Consider the following 23,710-nt stretch of genomic DNA (forward strand, 5'->3'; position numbering starts at 1 on the left):
CCACCTACAGTCCTTGGTGTTCTTTAGAAATGTTTCCCCATAGCCACGGGTATCCAGATATCTAGAGTTCACAAAATTCTAAGCACCCCTGCCAGTCTTAGTACTGAGACCCTGGACTTCAGGATTCTTAGCTTTTCTTAACATCCTATGCCAGACCACTGGTCTCTTCAGATCTTTGGGTCATGAGCCTGGAAGAGAGTTCTAGGTGGGCAATGGGAGACTGAGGCTCCCATATGACATCTTTCCCCCAGGATTAGGTCACCAGAAAACTCTTCAGCCTTGGGTGCTGATCAAACTGTAATCCTCTGTATATGCTGAAAGCCTAGTTCATTCTCTTGACTGGACTGAGCGTGTACCAGGCTTCAGCTTTCTGCTGATATAGGTTCACTCTTCAGTTCAAACCTGTGATAGTTTTAGCTAAAACAGTCTAATCCTTCTGTATCTTCAGAGAACTGGTTCTAGAAATCTCTGTGGATATCAGAATCCATGGATACCAAGCCTCTTGTATAAAATTTACAAAGTTTCATAAAGCTTAGGTACATCTTCCTGTATACTTTAAATCCTCCCTAGATATATAATACTAAATTTAAATTCAATGTATTATGTGAATAGTTACATTGTATTAATTAGGGAATAATGACAAAAAAGTCAATATGAAGGTGTATGTGTGCATGCCTGTATGTGTGTGTGTGTGTGTGTGTGTGTTCATTTTATGTGAAGTGAGTTCACATGAAATGCAAGAGTATATCTTGAATTTGCCATGGTATAGGGCCAGCTAGCCAGCAAGATTTTGAGTGACTCTCCTATTTCTGATTCCCATCTATAATAGAAGTATGCTGGGATTACAGATGTGTACTACTGTATCTAGTTTTATTAGAGTTCTGGGTATCCAAACTCAGGTTCACATGCTTTCACAGTAAGCATTTTACTGGTTGAGTCATCTCTCTAGCCCTAAGAGACAATTAAAAATATTTCTGATTCATAGTTGGTTAAATATACAAGTGCAGATCCTGTATCCACAGAAACTGGGGCCAGTTGTAGCTACATGTAAGATCTAAACATCTTACATATGTTACTTCAATCCCCAAAATAAGGTGACAACAGATGAATGAACAGATTCCAAAGTCACCAAGATACAGTTTACAAGGCTGAGATTTGAACCTCTGAATGCCAGACCCTGCAGTCCCACGTGACTTCCTCTTGTCATATCAGATATGTACACTAGATAGGTTCCACCAGCAACTTCCAGACTTCCCTCCCAGAGCAGCTTCACAGGTTTGCAAAGCTGGCGTTTGTAGTTTCCAGATTTGCAAAGCTAGTTCCTGATTCTTCACAAATACTTCTCTACAAAAGCTCCTTTCTAATTCCTAGTTAAGGCTAAAAGATCTAGATAGTCTAGCTTGGTAAACCCAAGCTAACAAGAGCAGGAAGTTAGGGCCCCATGGGAAGTCCCTGCGGTTCAGAATGCCAGGCAGGGATCCTTTCTCACATGGGGGCCCCAGTGCCTCCCACACCCATGTCAGGCCCATTAGAGAGACCTTGGGAATGAGTCCAGACGAGCAGAACAGCTAGAGGGAAAAGCAAGGGGCTTTGGCCAGGTCACTTGAGTGAGGGTGGGTTGTCCTGTCCCATCAGTAGAGACAGACTTGCAGGTGGCAAGATTGCAAGCAGTATTGTGTTTGCCTGCCTTCTCCTTCATCTTCATATTAAGGCATTTCCTGGAACAAGGCCTAGTTTTAAGTGTGCACAATTTATAAACCATTTTATGGTCTACATATCAATCTAAGGCTGGGAAGGGAGCGTCAGGCTTTTTTGCTTCCATCAAAGTCAGTCCTAGAAGGGAAAATGACATGTCCTGACTCTCCCAACGAGTGCCTGCCACCCTGAAGCTCAACCCGAGGAATCACAGGCTGCTGTTTTACCTACCTGTCAGCCTGACGGTTATTCATCACACAAGCATTATCCATCGTTGGTGGGAGAGCACAGAGGCAGGAAGTCAGAGCAGGTTGGTGCGGAAGTTCAGAGGAAGAGAAGAGGAGTCAGAGAATTGAGAACTTCCAGAGAAAGTTGAGAGAATGCATCTGGCCTTCTGGAGTCAGTCCTGGCAATGGTACAACAGTGAAATGCAAGCATACTTGGAAAATGGGGTAAACCTCTGAGTGATGCTGTGACCTCATATGGTGGTGAGCATAATGCTCAGATCATTAAATATCACGTCCCAGTCCTCTTCCTTGCTGTTTCCTGTGGTTGGAATATTCTTTCCCTTCCCCAACTAAAATGCCTCCATTCTCATAGAGGCTTCCCAGGTCACCTTCTAAGATATCTGCCTGGGTGCCTCATAGACATGTCATGCATTTGATTTCTGCCCCCATAAGAAATTAGCTTATTTTACTCTTTCCTTCTCCATTTTCTTTCATTAGAATACAAGTGGCCTTGTTTGGCTGGCAGCCAGTGCTTGTGAGAGCACTTGTAAGTACCATAGGCAGGACTAAGTCAGGATGTGTTTTGAATAAATTTATGCATGCATGATGGTCTTATAACAGCTGGGTTTGAGGTGATACAAAGGTCCCACCTCATAAATCCAGCTCCTTTCCTATAAGTGATCTCCAGTTTTATGTAGATAAGAACCAGTTTGGCTTCTGCTAGCCTGAGTCACCCCTGTGGAAGCTGGGCTTGGCTTGGCTTCAGTCATCAGCAACCCACCTCCTAGGGCTGACTGGCCTGTGTAGGAGTATGGGAGTGGCCAGCTCCCCCCTCTTATTCTGCTTAGGTAGCTGGGAAGGAGGGGCAGTTTCACCCTAGGAAGGTCTGTGCCGTAGACGCTGTCTGGGTGCTACTTTATACACAGCAAGTCTTTCTGGAGTGAGACGTCGGAAGGTAGTGGAAGACCTCGTGTTCTGTTTAGCTCCCCCATGGCTTCAGGTAAGCTCTTTGAAGTCATATGAAAAGTGAGGGAGGAACTATCTTCCACTAGTGTTGACCCAATGCTCAATGCCAGATGCATGGAGCACTAGGCTATCAGGAAAATCTGGCCAATGGGAAGCCACAGCATCCCAGGAAACTAACTACCTAGATATGCTGGGGCAGAAGGCATGTGCCCGATATGAAAAGAGTCACCAGAAGTGTTGGCCATTCTCCACTGTTTATGGAAACAAGAAATAGAAGAAATGTTTCTGTAAGATGGCAGAAAGAACTATGTGTGTAATGAGAAGTGCTGATAGAAAGTCCAAGGTTGAAACATAATAAAGAAAGGTAGAGTCTGTAGATTAACAGATTGACAATGACAACATGTTTACTGTAGAGAACATAGGCTCAGGTGGACATTCTTAAAGGAAAAGCCAAATATTATCTGTGGTACTATCTGGTACTTCCAGAATCAGACAGTATCTTATTTTAAAATAGCTTATTCCAAAATATATAGAACTGGCAGAAACCTAAGTGTTATATGCTGGTGAGCATGAATTGGGTTGAATTCAGAAACCAATCCAAGCAAGCACAATATAGACACCACAGTCTCTGAAAGAAGGAATCAGAAACATCATCAAAAGCCAAAGAGATGGGAGCTTCCAACTATGGCCAAGCAGTAACCATGGCTCCACGAGAAGTTAAGCATGTGGTTTGATGGGGGGCTTGCAGAATGAGGACAGGAGCAGGAGTGTACCACATGCCTCCCTTGGTCTTTACTTTCTCAGTCTGTGAAGTCCGGCTTCTTACCTCACAGGTGATGCTTGTAGAGGAGAAAGCAGTGGTGATGGGAGGATAAACCCTGTTTAGGATCCACTCTGAAGACAGTTGAAGAATGCTAGCTGCTAACACCGTCTTAAGATAAATGGTTTAACTTGAAATGAATCAATGGTGGATGTGACCATTCTTTTATTTACTATGGTCTCTTCCTGGGTGATAAGTTCATTTTTGGCCTTTGTATATATTTCAGTTATCTATTTGTCTGTCTGTCTTACTTATTCTCTATGAATTCATCTGTCTAAACTGCATCCCATCTATCCAAATGGATCTTTGCCAATAAGAACAAGCTAAATTAGCAAGGGACAGCCATCAAGTCAATGTGTTGGCAATTTGTGACACCATCCACCAGGATTCACAATTTAGAGTGACCAAGGCTTTCAAAGACTGAGGGACTCACTGAGACACAGAATGTTCAGTAATGAAGCTAAAATAATCTTTGACAAACCAAGGCAGCTTGCCATCCCAGTCCATAACCAAGTGAAATGGATTCATCATAGCCTGTGCAGAGCTTTAAAATATTTCTCCTCACATTCCCATATGCTTTTCCATATTTCCAAGCAGTTATCAACTAAATAGTTACTCCATAGGATAATGAGCCAGAGCCAAAAAATAAAATCATAAGAATAAGTAAAGGTCTTGCTCTCATTGACCTTGCAATGAAGCAAAGAAGGGAAACACCTGTGGCAGGACTGTATGTCATATTGAGAAGAACAAAAACCAGAATTTAAGCCTTGCCTCAAGACAGTGTCCAGAGGACATGTTGTCTTCCCGGGCCTTGAGGTTTTCTCCTACAAGCTACCCAGGTGCATTCCCATCATGAAAGTGTGTTCTATGATGTTACCTTACACATAGTAGATTGGTATGAAGAGTGTAGTACAAGATGGGGTATCACTCAGTGGCAGACTATACTATCTGTGGTAGTTTGAAGGAGAAATATTTTCTATAAATGTTATGGCATTTGACCATTTGGTGCCTGGTTGGAGGGCTGTCTGGGGAGTTTAGGAGGTGAGCCTTGCTTGAGGAGAACATTACAGTGGGGGAGGGGTGTTTAAAGCCTCAGTTCACTTCCAGCTCATTTCTGCTTTGTGTCTGTGGTTGAAGATGTGAGCTCCCAACTGCCTGCTCCAGCCGCCATGCCTTCCATGTGTGGTAGACTCATCCCTTCTTGAGTCATATAAGCTCTTTTTTCTATAAGTTGCTTTGGATAATGGTGTTTTATCAGTGCAACATAAAAGTTGTGAATTCGGGAACAGAGGTGGGCACAGCAAATCTGTGCCCTCTCTCAGAATTCCTGTCCATCTCCATCTTCTCTTGCCTTATGAAGTTAACCATCAGAGAAAAGAGTCAGCATGTACCTCTGAAGACGTGATAACTATAAAAATGATGATGTTCAAAGCCAATCCATATCACACCCACACACCATGGAACTAAAAGCCATCTAGGAAAAGTTAACCTCAGAAAGGATTCAGGGAAGGCTTCCTATCTGAATCAAGAAATTGAGCCTCTTGAAAAGCACTGATCTACAATTTATACCCTGTCTGCTGGATGACCTTTAATAGCCATGAGAGTGCACATGATCACCTTGACATCAGAAAGCTAGAGGGTAGAGAGTACCAGGAGCACAGCTGTCTCCAAGCCAGACCTGTTTCCCTAAGGAGCTTCCTACAAGGTGTATTATTAAGATGAGCTCAAATACCTGACATGGGTAGCTAGGAGCAGATGGAAAAAAAATGGCTATACCATCAGGTGTTTCTTCCCCCCACCCCCACTTCCTCTCATACTAGTATATTAATACATGACTTGGAAGGAATAACTTTGGCCCACTGTTTTAGTAAGAATTAGCAAAGTTAGGATAATATTGCCACAACTGTGTGGTTCATACCACACAGCTCAGCTATTCGAGTGTTGACTATGAGATAATTTTGTTACAACTCAGGGTGCATACTTATTCATCCAAGGTCAAGTGCATACATCTCACAAATGGTGCCTAGTGGCACAAGCTCAGCTCCAATAGGCAGAGGCAACGCTCACATCAGGATTCATTAAAGTTTTCTGGTAATGTGTATTTGTCAGGAATAATGCAAGGGGTGAGAGACCTGCCTGTGGACCATTTGAGGCTTAGAGGAGTTTGGTACTGGAACAAAGATGGTTTCTCTCCAGAAAGAAGGAAAATCAGCCAAATGTTTCTGCCTTTGTGGAGCACTGGAGCTAGCAACACCCAGTTGCCAAGGTCCCACAATGTTGATTGCTTTAACTCTTTGTTGGTGGGAGTATTTAAGCTGCAGCAACTGGGAAATGCTGTAAATAAAATTTACAGAGTGGTTAAACACAGCATACGTCTGGTTCGGTCACCACACTTCTGTCTTCTAGTAATAATCTGAATGTAGTCTATCTTCTGACCCCATGACTATCGGAATAAAGCAAGGCTGATAACAGCCTCCAGGGTGATTTTCCTTAAGATGACCCTACATCCTTGGGGTAGCATTAGTGGGCTCTCTTCTTCTGACTCTCATGCATTACCCCTTCTGACTCTACCCTCAAACATGGTGAGTTTGAGTGTTAATATTGTCACTTTGATAAGATCTAGAATCACCTAGAAGACAACCCTCTGGGTGTGTCTATATGGTAATTTGTAGACTGAGTTAGCTGGATGGGAAAATGTACTGATTTGTGGCCTTCACCAGCCTATGCTCGGCCCAGGAAATAACAAAGGAAAATGACCAGCTGAGCATTAGCAGTCCCTGCTCTCTGCTTCCTAGCTGCAGACACTGTGACCAGCTGAGCACTAGCAGTCACTGATACTGTGAACAGATGCTTTCTCCATTGTGAGCAATATTCAAACAGTGAACCAAAACAAACCCTTTCTTCCTTTTGCTTTAGTAGGTGTTTAATGACAGAAATGAGAAGAGAAGTAATGGGATGTTTTAAAAAATAGGGGTAATACCCATCTCCATCTGGGTTCAATCCCTGAGAAATCTCTCCCTAAGCTAAGATTTTTGAGGATCCATGACCTTGGTTTGGAAAGCTCAAAACAAACTGGCTAAAATGTATACATTATATTCCATTCAGGAAAATGGGTCTGTGTAATCTGAGAAAGACTCCTAATGAGTTATAACAGCCCTCTCAAGTATCCAAGCCTGCTACAAATGAGCTCAAGTCTTATTTGCATAAATGTTACCTGCGATCTCATGGCTCTGGGCCAGTTGCCCAACGAGAGCAAAATGACCCATCTAAGGATGAAGATAGCATCATACACATCCTTTTAAAAAATCTCTACATGTTAAACGTGCAGTGTCCCTGAGCAAATATATAACAACCAGACGTGCTGTTAGTTAGCTTTGTGTACACACAATAAAATAGCTAACCTAATTAACAAACCAAGAGAAGGGACTTAGTTGGGTCACAGCTTCGGAGCCTCTGGTTCAAGATTAGATGGGCTCATTGCTTAGGGTTTTTATGGGTATACCAGCTATCAATACTGCAGAGTACGTAACCTCATCACCCAGGAAGTAAAGAACAAGAAAAAGGCAGAGAAATTCCCTTCAAAAGTGTGTCTCCAGTGACCTAAGGCTCTCTCTCTCCTGTGCAGGATCTACCATAACCTCCCTAAGGCCATTTCAGGAACCATAATATATATGCAAAGCAGTTTGTGCATTAAAGGAAAACAGACAATAGGAGGAGACCCAGAAGGAATTCCAATAATGGAGTTATTAGGGATGGCCTTTTAAAAGCACATGAACGAATGAGAAGATGGCTCTGTTGACAAAATGTTGGCTGCACGAGCATGAGGAACTAATTTCAGATTCCCTCTATCCATGGGCACTGCCATGTGAGCCTGTAATTATAGCACTGAGTAGGTGGCAGACAGAGGGTCTCTGGGGCTCACTAATGTAGCTGAAACCATTCAGTGAGAGGCTCTGCCTCAAAAAAATTAAGGTGAAGAGTAGTGAAGGAAGACACCCAACATTACACATGCACCAGGAAGTGTTCATGACCCCAAAAGACCTCCAAAGAGCCAGTTCCGATGTAGGTATGTATAATCACATTAGGGTCTTTTTATTACAAACTTGAGTTCGGACTTATTCACCATCAACCCACGGAATGGTTTGGTAAAGTGCCCCCAAATCCTCATTGGGACAGGGTTTTATAGGAGAATGGGAGCAAATGAGGGGTATCTAGCCTGGCAAGCATCTAATAGAATGACTTTTCTAAAGCAAGACTACGAACAATCACAAATGGTCTGAAAGCACATCTGAAACAATCAGACTAATCTTTGATTAACTGTTGCAAGGAAGTAGCTAGGGAGGAACTCTGGGCTATAAACTAAGGACAAGCCACAGGCTCCTTCCTGTTCGTAAATGAAACTTGGGTTCTGTTGCAGGTCAAGTTCTCGTTTTTTTTTCTTTTAAGATGGAGTCCAGTCCCAAGATGAGGTAGGTTTGGTTCTCTCTCTCTCTCTCTCTCTCTCTCTCTCACACACACACACACACACAAATAAACATATGAACACACACACATACTTGTGCATGCACTCATACACACACACACAAGTACATAGGGCCCAGATATATATAGATATAGATATGGGTATAGAGATATAGATAGATAGATAGATAGATAGATAGATAGATAGATAGATAGATAGATAGATAGATAGATAGAACTATATTTTAAAAAGGAATCAAATGGAAATTCTAGAACTGAAAGACCTAATCAACTGAAATTAAGAACCAGCAGAGAGCTACCAGGAAATTTCTACGTGGTCAATGCTGTGTTTAATATATGAACGGCTTATACATAAGACAATTGCAAAGGTGGTCCCTCCTTGCAACCTGATACAATGGAATCTTAACGCCCCTGATCCATGTGTGAAAACACTTTTGTTCATACCCTGCTGTGTCTTTAAAGCTACTGTTATTGCCTATTGCCTCTCCTAATGTGTGGATAGCTCAGGTTTTCTATCCCCCTGCCTCAAAAGAACCCAGAAGGAAGTCACAGGGTCCCATTTGTATTAAGATCCTTAAGCTGGTTTCAGAAAGTAGAGTTTGGGTTGAGCCCCTAGAATTGGCAAGCAGTATTGCCAAGATCACCAACAGTAACACCACAAGAAAAAGATTAAGAGTGGAACTGAGGCCAGAAGATGAGTAAGGAAAGAGGACTTTTTCCTTCCTTTTCTTCCCCCTCTAGTAGGGAGATGTGCTTAGGCTCATCACAGAAAATCCAGGAAGGAGCGTGGGTCAGTAGCAGGGAGAGGAGGAGTTGTACAATCTGCACATGGCCAGGATTGTAGGGGTAGTGGGCATTGTGACTCATCCCTCCCATTTTGCCTGAAGTAAGGAACTATGCACAATCACTACTGTTTGAGCAATTCCCACGTGTCAGCACATCATCTCAGAGTCTTACTGAATTCTCATAGCAGCCCACGCTGTGGTTTCCAGTATTAAACCTGATTAATGGGTAATGAAACTGAGATCCAGAGAGTCTGGGCACCTTGTCTGAGGCAGTGCATCTTAGAATGACGTAATCAGCCCAGAACCTCCCTTCCTGCACACTCAAAAAGAACATGCTGCTGGCTTTTGTGGAGGTGGGAGCGGTCACAGGGAAAAGGCACAGACCAAGGGGGTCTGGGAGCATAATGTTTCCAACCTCTAGGAATAATCCCTTCCCATCTGATTTTGTGCTGTGGTCAGAGAAACATTACTCAGCAGCTATCATGTGGGGGAGGTGGGGTGGGGGGAGGATTTTGCTTGGACAGCTGTCTGAGAGCAGCTGTGGAGCCCCACTATTCACCTGGCTAGTCACGTCTCTTCCTCAGTCTTCAGGGATGTTTGAGATGATGATACTGATCTGATGTTCTAGCAGAGTCTCACCAGTTTGCTCAAGCTTGGCTTCTTTAGACATTTATCCTCATTAAGAACTCTCTAGTTCTTCATTCATCGCTATGTCAGTAGCTACCAAAACTTCAGTTTTCAAAAATCAACATTCTATTAAAATCTGAAAATGAAATGAAAAGAATAATAATATAGAAAATTGCATAGGAAGAAACTGACAAAACATGTATAACTTAATGACATTCTTGTATACTACATATAGAAATCACATCACTTGTAAATATCATATTTACAGTATTTACAGGACAATGTGATACAAATATTTGTGCTTCATTTCAGCTACTGTTAAATTGTCTTGTATTTCTTGTGTTAATTTTCGTCTTCCTATGAATGCATAATTAATAAGAAGTTGAATACACTGAAGGCATAAACTTAGCATCTTGATATAAATTGTAGAATTTTCCCCCTAATCAGGCTAATTAACACATCTCCCTCCTCACATAGATCACATTTTCCTTCTCCTTCCTTGTTCCTCTCTCCCTTTCTCCTTCTGTTCCTCTCATTTCCCTTCTCCTTTCCTTTTAGAGGGGAGAGATAGGGAGGCTACTCAGCAACCACTCTCAGAAGTTTTCAGTGTGTAGTAAACAGTGTTATTACTGTCATATGAGCCCCGGATATCCAGAACTTGCTCATCTTAGCAACGTGGCATCAATTATATCTGTGAAGCAGCGTAGACGCAGAAGTGAGACAGGCGTCTGACCTTCAGCTGATGGGGAAGCCTCTCTCCCTCAGAGACTTGAAGGGTCTCCCAGGATGCAAAGACACTGCGACCCTTTATAACGGTGGGGTGAGGAACTTGGGAATGAGGAAATTGTTCCTGCTGAAGTGGCCTACACAGCTCAGCTTCCTGAAATTGTTGGCACAAAGCCAGACAGACTGTCCTTTCTGGGGCCACTGGTAAGAGCTGGGCAAAGTCATCTACACTCTCCTAGGAATCCTGCTATACACAACTGAGGCACTTATCCTCGTGTTTAACTCTATGCAGTCCTTGCTGTCTCCTACCTCTGGCAACCACCAATCTATTGCCTATTTCTAAGTTTTAATATGAATTTTATTGATATGTAAGATGTAGTGATAAATAAGTAATAATAAAGTCCAAGGTGGCTTTAGAAGCACATGAAACCAGCATGAGAGAGCTGATGGGAGCTGGGTAGCAGTTCCCCCTCCTCCCAGCAGATGTGATAACAACAGTTTGTACCTGGTGACTAATAAACCTTTCAGAAACTTTAAAGCTTAATTAATTCAACAGTTTCTGGATGTGTTAAATAACTAGGCAAGTTCATGCACATCCCCTCCTTCAGCCAGCTTCACAAAAGATTTTCAAAACAAAGAAATGAGCGAACAGAACTTTCCCTTGGCTGTCACAGATAGATACAACATTTTCTACAATAACTCAAGAAAGATATGGACTTTCCATTTGACTCTCAAAATTATCATCCAGCATCATAGCAACTGGCATGTCCCATTTGTTGGGGGAGGGAAGAAGTCTTTAAAGACTTGATAGTTATTTAGCTTCTCCATGAAAGGATCTAATTCTCCTTTAAACATACTCTGGTTTCTTGCGTTGAAATAAGGTCAGATGCATCCATTGAGCACTGGTGGGCACACCTTTAATCCTAGCACGAGAGAGGCAGAGACAGGAGAATCTGAGTCCAAAGTCAGCCTGGTCTATAAAGCAAGTTCCAGGACACTCAGGGCTACACAGAGAAACCCTGTCTCAAAAACCAAGAGTAAAAAGAAAATGAGGTCATCAAGATGGATGAGTGTAGCAGGATAATCTGGCTGTAAGAGCTGGGGTTTGGTTTTCCACCATTAACAATCTCTACAACCTTTCTTAATGTCTCTTTCTGAGTCTCTTTAAAGTAGTGAGAGGTTGAGATCAGGCAACCACTATGCTCCAATCCAGTTCTGAAAATGCTACGCCTGTGTTCCTGACAGCACTCTCCCTTGAGGACACACACAACGGCTCTCATCACCTTTTGATAACATAAAATAGGAAAATACTTACCTTTCCCCAACTGTCCAGAAAATTGCATGAAAGGAACTTAATGTTTTTTAATACTCACTTGAGATCAAAACTTAACTCCCTTCTTTCCTACCACCTTCAAGAAAGACATGATCCTCCTCATTCTGAGAATGAAGAAGCAGAAACACAAATAAAAGAAGTCACTTTTTCAAGGTCACACAGTGACAAGTGGCAGAGACAGATTCTGGATCTGTTGCTGCCCACACACTTTCCACTTTTCCATTATTTGGGAATGAAGTTACCTCTACAAGATTCTAACTTCACAGAGGACCACCTGCCTGCAAGCATAACAGAGTATCATTAATGATGTCAGAGACTGATGGTTGCCCATGGGATGGTCTCAAGTTGGGCCAATTATTGGTTAGATATTCCTTCAGTCTCTGCTCCATCTTTGTCCTGAATTTTTAGGGGAGACAAACTTAGAACCAAAAGCTTTGTGGGTGGGGTGGGGTGCATTTGGGATCTAAATAAATAAATAAATAAATAAATAAATAAATAAATAATTTTTAAAAACGACTTCAACTTTCCAGATGCAGAATTGGGAAAGATGGTGGATTTTAACACACCTCTTGGGCAGACTCATTTCTCTAGAGCGGAGGTCAACAAACTTCTGCACTATGTGTGGCCTGTCCTATGTTTTGTAAACAAGGCCTGTTAGAGCAGAGTTAAGTTTTCTGGCTTACAAATTGCTTGTGGGTGCTTTTGCACCTTGACAGCTAAACTGAGTATTATGTTAGATTGGATAGTTCACAAAATACCTAATATTTACCATCCAGTTCTGGACAGAATGTTTATCCAGAGTCTAGCCAACTGTCCCTTCCCCAAAGAACACAGTAACAGTGACACGACATTGTCCTTTGTTCACCAGGCCCTATCACTTGCCCTCAGATGAAAAGGGAACATTTCTACTCTGATCTGTTCTTTGAGGGGAGCAGGGCTGGGGATCAACAAATAGACTTCGAGTACCTGTTATGCAAATGAGGGAGTCTGTTTTCCATTGTGTTCTTCTTCCCAGGAACACCATGAAGGGGAAACAGAGAGCTCAATTTTGGGGAAATTACACAGGGTAAGGGGGAGGAGATCAGTTACAACACACCATTGCGACACTCTCGGGGTTGACAGTGACAACAGTAAAGGTTTCTCTTTTTGGAAATATGAGGGTTTTTCCGCTTCTGGCTTCTGACAGTGGAACGAAATGACAGCAGCGCAGGCTGGTGAATGACTACTTTCTTTATAAGCAAGCACCTTGAGCCTGAAATGGCAGTCACTGGTCTCTGTTGCCTTGCTGCGCTGCGGCCTCGGGATGGAAATCCGCTGGGGACCCTACAGTCACCTAATCTCTCTCCTCATCCTTCTGTTTCACTCAGAGGCAGCCTGCCGCCCTTCTGGGAAAAGACCCTGCAAGATGCAAGCCTTCAGGTAAGTCTTCCAAAGACTTACTCTGGTCCTTGGTTGCATAGACCAAGAACCAGAGACACATGCTGCATGTCCAGGGATTCAGGAACAACGTGCTAAAAGCAGTCTTTAAGGCTTATGTTTTAAAATATTCCATGCATGGACAACAGGACAGTTAACTGTGCTCACTTTCTCAGACACCTAGATATAAAGTGATGGACAGGCATCCAGGAATAATGCTAGCTTTGGGATCTATCAAAAAGGACACAGTCAAAGGCTCAGTCTACACTCTGTATCTGTGCTGACTTGGAAGATATCTCTCTTTGATATCTCAGTTTCCTTATCTGTAACTTGATACTGGTTTGATGATAACCCCTTGTGTGCCTTACAGGATTGAGAACACTAAATACGTGAGTGATACTGTAACCGTGTTCTGAGACCTGTACTCTGAGAACTGTAAAGTGCCTGAAAAATGACCTGAGTTTTAAAATGGGATCAAGAGCCTTGGGAGATGCCATCAACCTTATAGTAAAAATGGCAGGCCTCGATTTTTATTTTAAAATGAATAAAGAGATTATTGGTGCATGCGATCTGTCCTTGATCCTTCCTGAGAGTGAAGTCTGTGTTGAGTCACTTCCCCTTTGACTCTGTCTTCTTTTGATCCACAGCTGGAGTCTGGAATTCTAACTGTGAATCTATGCATCTATCCCAAGGCAACTCTGTCCCACAGATCCAGTAACTGCTTCATGAGATTTACCACCACATCCTCTTAGTAGCTCCAAGAGAGGTCCTGTTAGCAAGGCTCTGGAATCCCTTCAGTTTGAAGCTCACCAGATATATAGAGACCAGTCACAAAGGCACAAATACTCCTCACATGCAGAGAACTTGGTTTGTGCTCTACCCATCCCTGAGCTCCTAGGTTGCCCCAAGCTACTCAAGGAGTCCTTTCAGCTATCCAGACTGGGTAAAGAGATAAGGGACAGCTCCAAGGTCGTATCACCAGAGCTCTATTAACACACCTCACAGGTGCCTGCCTTTCTGGAAGCCAGAGGGCCTTTCACCAAGAAGTCAGAGAGTAACAATAGACCCTGGGTGAGCTAGACAGGAAGCTGACTTATTTCCAAGGACATCTGTCCCTGCCAGCAGGCGATCAATCCCACAAGAGAAGTAAAGGTTTCAGTTAGAGACTTACGAGTCTAAGTTGAGCAGCTTGAGGTAAGAGTTAAGCCAGAATGGCTTGGTTACAGTATATCCAAACCCTTGAGCCTGTGATACGATGTAGTAGCCATTAGCTGCAGATGTCCATCTAAATGCACACATAAATGCATGAAAACAAAAGAAAGCCCTATACCCCGCAGCTCTGTTTAGTGGGGCAAACATAGGATGTGTTTGCATCACCTAAGGTTCTATCAGATGCTGATGCTCTATAGAAAATTCTGCCAAACCCATGGATGTTCATGCTGGGATTCTGGGGTGAAGAACAAGAAAAAGAGGTTTTCTGTTCACCAGCTATGAGAGATGTGCCCATCTCTTACATAGTATTGGCTTAAATTCTCGTTTGTGTTATGAACTTGCCACACTTCCAGCAGATCTAGAATGTAAATTAGGTGACTCTGAGGAAGTTGGAAAGGGCTCTGTACTGCCTACTCCAGCTAGGCCATTTTGCTTTTCAGAATCTGGGATACTAACCAGAAGACCTTCTACCTGAGAAACAAACAGCTCATTGCTGGGTACTTACAAGGACCAAATACCAAACTCGAAGGTGAGTGGACAACATGGAAGGTAATATAATATGGGCATGGAGTCCGTTGCCCTGCTCCTCGGGCTGTAGGTGGGATGTCCTCATTTCTGTTGAGTTGGAAATGAGAGACTTGACCACAAGGGGACACATGGGAGTAGCCTCAAGAAAGCAGAAAAGATAGAGCCTGGGTCTCAGTGCCCCAGGGACACAGCTAAGTGGAACAGGGGCCAGAAGGCACCACTGCACCTCCTTAGTCCTTCTGTTCTGGTAGACCACTATACCCCAGTGTAATTCAAACGCTAGCCTTGTCCTAGGCTAATATAATATGTACATGGGCTTGGTAGCATTTTTACTGTGGATGTAGCCCTCATCATGTACCCATCTAAACCAAGACAAAGAAAGCTACATGAACTTGGAGCATTACACACAGATTCTTCTGTTGTTGGTTTCTGGTTTTCCTTGTTTGTTTGTTGTTTGTTGGTTTTTGTTTGTTTTTGTTTTGTTTTTGCTTTTTTTAGAAAAATGAAGGCACTTAGTTGACAGAATTTGAATTGCCTTGACAGAATTGAACTCCTTGGTCCTGGAGTTTAAAGTTCCCACATCTCTGTTTGTGATAGAACAAAGCATTACCTGTATCTCCTCAGTATTCCCCAAGCCCTCTACTTTCCTGTATCACTCAGCAGTTATGCAACTGGCTTTTCCTCTCTTTCTAGTAATCCTCCCATGAACACACTCAAGCATAGAAGGCTAGGTTTTCCATTGCTACCCAGTAGCAGGGTGGAAAGGTGAACTGTATGAAACCTATACATGGTCCTTGTGAGCGTTGTGCTTCTGTCTACCAACAGCAGATCTTAACCTGGAGGACTGGTTCACTGGAGAAAGTAAAGGAAAGTTGGGAACAGCATAGAATCTAGGTAGCTGGTTCTTAGGGAGTGTGCTCATTTGGATCTTTCGCTTGGAGACAAACTAGAAAGATAAAGCGTTCCTGACCTTCTGAACTTGTAGTTTTAGTTTAAAAAGAAAGACAGAAAATACACACAGACTCTCCCCTACCCTTGTCTCCTCTTCTCTATTTCTGACCCCACCCTCTACTCTTCTCCAGAAAAGATAGACATGGTGCCTATTGACCTTCACAGTGTGTTCTTGGGCATCCACGGAGGCAAGCTGTGCCTGTCTTGTGTCAAGTCTGGAGATGATATCAAGCTCCAGCTAGAGGTAAGAATCTGGTTTAGCTAGCAAATTATTCTAAACCCAATACCTATGACAACTACAGGTGTTTCTCATGACCCTGAGTGTGCAAAGATGAGGGAGGCTCTTCTTTCCTCACAGCATACTATTTTGAGGTCACTCCTGAGCAGTTTCCACAATGTTCTTGGTCGGTATTGGGTGTCCAAGGTGGTTTCTCATCCTCTAAACCACCCTTTACGTGACTTCTTGGCATTCAGTTGACATTCTGAGCTTCCTTTTAGCATGGTGGTCAACTTTTATAAGAGATTGTTCCAGAAAGATGGGGCTCAGTGTGAAAGTGCTTATCCAACTTGGGCTTACATAAGTTTATTGGCAGAAGCCTGTGACATGGTTGATATGGACTCATTGTAGAAAGGTACTGCAGAAGGATCTAAACTCTAGGAGGAGACATTTTCATGAAGGAGCACCTGTATGACACTGTCACAGGACATCACAGGACATCACGGGTCTTATGCATCCTCAACCACTTGAACCTACTTCTTCTAGCAAGGTCAATTCTCCAGACTATACACTTCCAATCATTATCTATGCTACTATTTACCTATTATCTAGGCTACTAATTTGCATCCCACACAGACCTGTGTCACTCCTTTACCTAGTCAGTAGTGATGGGCTGTTCAGACATCACCTTGAGGGCTGGCTAGACAAACTTTTAACCCAACTGCAAATAGCCACAATCATGAGTTTGTTGCTAACTCTTACCAATGGACAGGAGGTGAGTGGAGAGGAGTAACTGTTTATTCTAAATGTAATAAGCATGACCATGGTATTTCATATAACACACCCTATGGGCTTTGAGATAGCCTAACCCTTCTTTACACCCTTCTTTCCTTAAAAGAATCAGATCCTGACAGATCACTGCTGCTATGGCCTTAGTCTATGCTTATTGGAACATGTATTTGTTAGACTTACTGTGCCATTGCCCCAATGGCATGGGTGTGCAAGAGATGACAATGAGACAACCCCTTCCACCTGTGCTATCTTAAGATATCTGGAGCCTGTGCTCTTTAGACAGGTCTTCAGAGCTCATTTCTTGACCATCAGAGGGTAACAGCCTTACAGGAGGTATGGAGACAAACAGCCAGGATTTTCTCGGCCCTCAGGAACTACCTGACCATTTCTTTCAGCAATTACCTGACCATTTCTTGACTTCCAGGAAGTTAACATCACTGATCTGAACAAGAACAGAGAAGAAGACAAGCGCTTTACTTTCATCCGCTCTGAGAAAGGCCCCACCACCAGCTTTGAGTCAGCTGCCTGTCCCGGATGGTTCCTCTGCACAACACTAGAGGCTGACCATCCTGTGAGCCTCACCAATACACCAGAGGAGCCCCTTACGGTCACAAAGTTCTACTTCCAGGAAGACCAATAGTACTGCCTAGGCCCGTCCTCCCCACTCCCAGACCAACAATGACCAACTGCCTGATCACTCTGGCCATCATTGGGGTCTAAGGAACAATGTTTGCAGTGTGTACAGCAGGAGACAAAAGAGTCCTGGTGACAGATCTCTACCTTCAGTCTGTTGGCTCTCCTAATCCCCATGATGACTCCAGAACAATCTTTCAAACTTGATCATGGCAGGCCCTTGTTCAAAGCCCTTTATTGTTGTCTCTGCCATCTGGGTGAAGTCTAGACTACTTGCTTGACCTAGATGTCTTCTGCTCCACCACCCATTCCGCCCCCACCACACAATGTTTTATCCATTGTCCTGCATATCCACAGTCCAGATCTATCAAGTCACTTGATAATATCTCCCAAGTGGCTCCCTTACCCTGATTTACAAGCCTGTGCTGGTCTATGGAGAAGGATTTTAATTCTCCATGTTATTCATTTTGGTTTTTTAGATGCTTGGGATAAAAATCACCAGGGCATCACATATACTAAATATGTTCTATACCACTATGCTTTCAGCACAGGAGGACATTGTTAAGGCTCTAGAAAACAGAAATTAAGGATCTCACAGTTATTTTATTAGGCCAGCTTTATTCCATGTGTGCAAGAAGCTTCTTGTGGAAATTATGTCCTTTCTGAGAGGAGCTAAGGATTAGATGTTCCTACATTTGTGAAATGGTTGTAAGCATAGGAAAATAGATGGTAGGCTTTCCTCCTTTCCTTTTTCTGTGTGATGCCCTGAATTGAAAAGTTAAAATTTGATGGACTGTAGTATTCCCATAATCTCCCCCCTCCTTTTTTTATTTTTTGGAAATTTCCAATGGCTTGTATTCCTCTGTCCAGCCCAAACACTATCTTTACTCCAAACCTACCACAGCTGCCTGAAGAAGTTCCCCCACTATCTCTGTGCAAATGTGGCTCTCAGGCTCTTCCTGTGGTGAATGAATGAATCTACTGATCATTTCTTAACCATTCATTTTATCATTTATAACCTTGAAACTTATGTGGAAGTATCTACGTTCCTGTCTGTTTTCTCTGCCAGACTATGAGCTCTGGAGAGTAAGGAGCTTTGTGTGTGTATGTGTTGTGTTGTGTTGTGTGTGTGTGTGTGTGTGTGTGTGTGTGTGTGTGTGTGTGTGTGGTGGGTTCCTACAAGCATGAGCACCCTCGCTGGCTCTTAGAAGGATCTCAGAGAATAAGTGTTATATATATTCATGGAAATTTTCTTATTCCTCCCTGTGACTTTGGCTTAATTTTACAATAAAACACTGAAAATGTCCACTTTGTTGGCTGTTACCATGAGCTCAGGCCTAAGGCATAAAGGTGCTGGGAAAATGGGAAGGGCAAAAGACATTTTTTAATTCTATGGCCAGAGAATAATTATCTCTTCTCTGAAAGTCTTCTTCCTCATTTCTCACAAGATACCAAGCACCCCTTGCCTATAAGTTATAAAGTATTATTGTCCACCATGAACCCACCAAGTAAAAACAACCCAAATACCTATCATGGATGAATAAACATGCAAGTATCAGATCTGTACTCAACTCAACTCAACACCCACAATGGCAAAGATAACAAATGAACCACAGACAGCTCCACCCAACCCAGTAGATGAATCTTAACAAACACTTGATTCAAAAATCACTAAAACTCAAATACTCTCAGGACAAATACCACCAGGCAACAAGCTAATAGTCAACAAAGAGGGAAAACAAATGTTCCACTGAATCCTGCAATCTTGCAGACATGGTTCATTCCTGTGTTGTTTGCTATGTGTGCTCAGAATGAGCTAGTTAAAACTCTTATCAGGGGTTCAGTTTTCCCATCTCTGTTTGTAAATAACAACTTATGTAGAAAACTGATCTACCACTGCCTTTAATGTTTGCAATACCCTTCTCTAATGAGTAGTAATATAGTTACTATTATTTGTCCTGGAGGAGGTGGTACACAAGGACTCTATTTCAAAGCTTCCTTGCTTCAAGTACCACCCACAATTTGCAACCCCATCATTTGGTAATAAAATTTCATGCCAGTTCCTTGGGCTTCACACCAGACTTCCTGGCTTAGAAGTTCACCTTAACAAGACATCCAGGCTAAGCATACAGGTTAAAATTTGAAAAGCACTGCTTTTGACAGGTATAGTGGTGTACACCCTTAGACCCAGAATTCACAATCAGAGGCAGGTGGTTCTCTGAGTTTGAGGCCAGCCTGCCCTGGTCTACAGAGAGAGTTCCAGGACAACCCGGGCTACACAAAAAATCTTTGTTTCAAAAGGGGGAGGAGGAGGAAAAGGAGGAGGAGGAGGAGGAAGGGAGAGGAGGAGAGTGGAGGAAGAAAGGAAAGAAGGAAGGAGGGAGGGAGGGAGAGAGGGAGAAAGAGGGGGAGAGGGAGGGAGGGAAGGATGGAGAGAGGAGGAAGGAAGCGAATGAGGGAGAGAGGGGAGGAGGGAGGGAGGGAAAGAAAGAAAACTGCTTTCCCAAACTGCTGCCATGCAGTGTGTAAGCTCTAGCACATTTACCAAAAGCATAAATATAAATTCTGTCTTCTCCTGTCTCCCCAACCTCCATCTCATTACCATACCAAAACCTCCCCCTCTTATTGCTATAGTTGGACTTCAGGTGTTCCTTAAAATACTCTGAAAGGAAAGCTTTAGGCCACAACCATCTGCAAAAATGTCAGTCCAACATATCCAAGGGTCTCTGTCTTATGTATGTATGTACATACATATACATATACATATACATATACATATACATATACATTACACATAATACATATACATATACATAATACATAATACATAATACATAATACATATACATATACATATACATATACATATACATATACATATACATATACATATACATATACATATATATATATCTTGTGAATAGTAGCTGCTTGGAGTTAGCCACTGCACACATCAATAGGAATTCATGGATTAGGTCATCCAACAAACCTGTGTGGACTGAACTGAGACAAGGCAAGTCTTGAAGGAGCTCATAAACCAGAAAAAAGTGGGGAGCGACTCAGAGAAAATGACCACCAGATGGCAGTAGCACTCACAAGCTTGAGTGAGCAATGCTCTTTCACCAGTTCACGGTGGCTCCTCACCACCAGGATCTGCCCAAGCCCGACGGAGGTCCCACACAGAAGGGGAAGAGAGCGAAAGGGTCTCATGGTAGATGGGAGTTGAAGAGGGGGTTTCCATGCTAAGGAATGTGTCTTAGGGACACATCAGGGAATCTCTGATTTAGACTCCAAAGGGAAACGATTTTGCCTAGGGTTGAAATCCTTGGCATAAAGTTATTGTGTTTAGTGTGTGGCTGTATCTTGGTAGCAAATAGGACCTTAGTGGACAAACACCTGCTCATTTGGGCTATATTTAAAAGAAATGTACAGACATTTGAGTTTGGCATGGCTGGGGTTTGGAGAGCTTGGCTTTCACTAAAGAAACCACCCACATAGGTTTCTTGGTTTGCACTGAAGAAAACAGTGAATTCACAAAATCCATCTTTGGATTTGAAGTGTACAAGGAATGGAACTCAGCTGTGGAAGCCAGGCTTATGTAGAACATTCAAGGGAAATCTCCTTTCAGTTCGGAGGCAGTAAAATGATGAGACTGGTGTAAGTCTGAGGACATGAAAGATTAGGTTGTGAGGGTCTAAGGTGCTTTAAAGTATGTAAATGCAACTTGTAAAGGTATAAGGAAGTGACTTAAACTGTATAAAAAGTGAACAACTCTTCAGATTTCTTTCCCTCACTATGCTATTGTTATACTAAGACTTCAAAAGTTCATAACTTTAGCAACCAAGAGCTATTTGTTGTAAATCAGGTGCTCACCAGCTGTCTTTCCGTGACTCAGCAACAGCAGCTTATATCATCACCGCCACCACGGAAAGGGTCACATTGACACTGTCGCTGTGAGTTCATATTTCCCTATGCAATCCTTCAAAAGGGCCCAGCCACCCCAGATTACTCCTGGTCTCTCTATCTGTCTGTCTCTCTCCCCCATGTCTCCACTCCAAGACAGTCTTCTGCCCTCTCCCTTCTCCCCAATAACCCTCTCTGCCTTAGATCTGTTGCTATGATTTCCAGTGGCGCCCTTGTCCTCAATCTGGCAACATGCTTTTCAACACCTTTTCCTTAATGTGCTAGCTGGTAAGCACTGAATCCTGCTGTCATGGTGACAAGCTTAAGATTTTAAATTTCCTTTGATTGTCTTCTAAGTATTGACTTTAAAATTGTTTCACATTGTGTTAAAAGCATCTTTTCAATACCCATATACCCAGTCTTCTGGATAGATGAAAGGGTGTTCATGCTTTTAACCAACATCATTTTGGGGTTTCCAAGCTTTTACTATGATGCAAAGGCAAGAGTTTACTGTTCCTCCTACAATGTGGGCTTCAGTACAGATTACAAACAGTGAAAATTTGAGACTGTTATCTCTTTTATAAAATAAAATAAAATCTTGTAAGCTTAAGGGAATTGATTTTAATACACCTCTTACAGGTCAAACAGATTCCAGATAGGTAGTCCTGTTCAGCAACAGACTACGATTCCCCACCTACTGCCTATTCCTGGAGGTGAGATCATTCCCCTGCCTTCCCTGGTCTTGAAACTACCCTCCCCGACTACCAGGACCATGGGCCTAAAAATTTCCCCTAAGCTCCTTAACTTTACCTTTACCTTCTGTCACATGTGTATGTACACACACACACACACACACACACATATGCCAGCAAGTTATGAGGCACCTGAACAGAAAGCGAAACAGCCTGCTATTCCCAGTCTTGGCCAACATTCCAGCTTTTTAGGTCCCCAATAACAATGCTTTATATCAGCAGGAAGTAGTCATAGCCCCCCCCCCCTTACATTCATTTATCAACGAAAATCCTGGGATGTTGTTTCAACCCCCATTCCTAGCCCTCCTATCCCCCCTAAGACAAATCGCTAAGGTGCCTATTCAACATATCAAAACAGATCTGGCCACCATATTTTCCCAACATTCCTTAGTCCCTAGCTGTTAAAAAAGAGTTCTCCAGGCTTGCATAACCCACCCCTTACCCTGAACTCTCCAACCCAGGGGGCTGTAATTAGATAAATGTGACAAGGGTGGTGGGAGTACTGTTGATGGGTCTGTGGCAAGGTGCACGGCTGATAAATAATGCCATGCAACAGATATAGTGCAAGAGGTTTATTGGGGGAGAGGTGAGAGCAAAAGGCCATCTCAGAGTAGAGACATGAGACTGACAGGCAAACAGACAGGGAAACAGGGAGGAAGGTCTGGGAGAAAGGGAGGGAGAAAGGGAGAGAAAGAGGGAGAAGAAGTAGGACAAAAAGGCAGAGACAGAAAAGGGATGAGGAGAGACAGACAGACAGACAGACAGACAGAGATCTGGGGTGGCCAGGACCATTTTACACACAGCACCTAGTGCACCTGGTGGTGTAAGATGATGACATAAGCTGCTGCTAGGTCCCTAAAGGCAGGCCAGCTGGGACACCTAGTTGCTAACAGGCTAGGATGCTCTTCTGTATATAATTCATACATTTTGGTTACCCAACCTTTTTTATACCTTTGGCCTCCAGGTTGCTGCACCTGGTTTCTCTCTCTTCCTTCTCCCTTCCCCTCCCTGACTCCCAACATGGCCCAGTTCAGCCTGGTCATATCTTCTCTGAACAGCCCCAGAAATCCCCCTTTCTGCCTCTGCCTGTGCTCGCCCACACAGCTATAACAAACATTCTCCTCCACAAAACCTAGGAGCAGTCATGTCCTTTCCTTTCCTTTTTCTTTTTTTCATTCAACTAAGGGTCAGAAGGGTCTCAGAGGAGACAGAAAAGAACAGAGAGGGAACCCAGACAAGTGCCTCCAAGAGAATGGTCTTTTCTTTTGTCTCTAGACCTGATCAGCTGCAACATCATAGAACCACAGAAACCTGGCTCAGAAATCTAAAATGAGGCTAGGCAGAGTGGTGCAGCCCTGTAACCTGTAACCGCAGCACTCTGGAGGAGAGCTATGAGTTCAAGACCAGATTTTAAATAGACAGACTTCAGAAGCAATCACGAGGCTTTCTCGATTTCACAGTCACTACTTACTGCAGTGGTGGCCTTGGTCAAGAGACCCTGGATCCCGGGCTTCTATCTCCTCACTTGAGAAGAGGGTACCGGACTCTCTCTGTGTTAGGACACTGACCTGTACAGTTCCTTGTCAAAAGGTCCAATGTCTGAGCTCTGGTTCCACACAGAGATTCTGATTCACTTGGTCTAGGG

The 23,710-nt window shown here is 43.1% G+C and overlaps 1 protein-coding gene across 3 annotated transcripts; it reads left to right on the plus strand.

Moving 5' to 3' along the window:
* The first annotated feature begins 2,618 nt into the window (after window positions 1-2,618).
* Il1rn (interleukin 1 receptor antagonist) lies at window positions 2,619-18,716 on the plus strand. 3 transcript variants are annotated; one of them, XM_052181762.1, is made up of 5 exons: window positions 2,619-2,922; window positions 13,029-13,080; window positions 14,730-14,818; window positions 15,900-16,012; window positions 17,202-18,716. In XM_052181762.1, the coding sequence occupies exons 1-5, from the start codon at window positions 2,913-2,915 to the stop codon at window positions 17,415-17,417; spliced, it is 480 nt and encodes a 159-aa protein (XP_052037722.1). In that variant the 5' UTR covers window positions 2,619-2,912; the 3' UTR covers window positions 17,418-18,716. The 3 variants fall into 3 exon arrangements, with proteins under 3 accessions (XP_052037722.1, XP_052037721.1, XP_052037720.1); XM_052181761.1 differs by lacking the exon at window positions 2,619-2,922 and adding an exon at window positions 12,794-12,875; XM_052181760.1 differs by lacking the exon at window positions 2,619-2,922 and having other exon boundaries at window positions 12,814-13,080.
* Window positions 18,717-23,710: the final 4,994 nt, after the last annotated feature.

Source organism: Apodemus sylvaticus, chromosome 5 (genome assembly GCF_947179515.1).
Source record: "Apodemus sylvaticus chromosome 5, mApoSyl1.1, whole genome shotgun sequence".
In the NCBI taxonomy this organism is placed as follows: domain Eukaryota; kingdom Metazoa; phylum Chordata; class Mammalia; order Rodentia; family Muridae; genus Apodemus; species Apodemus sylvaticus.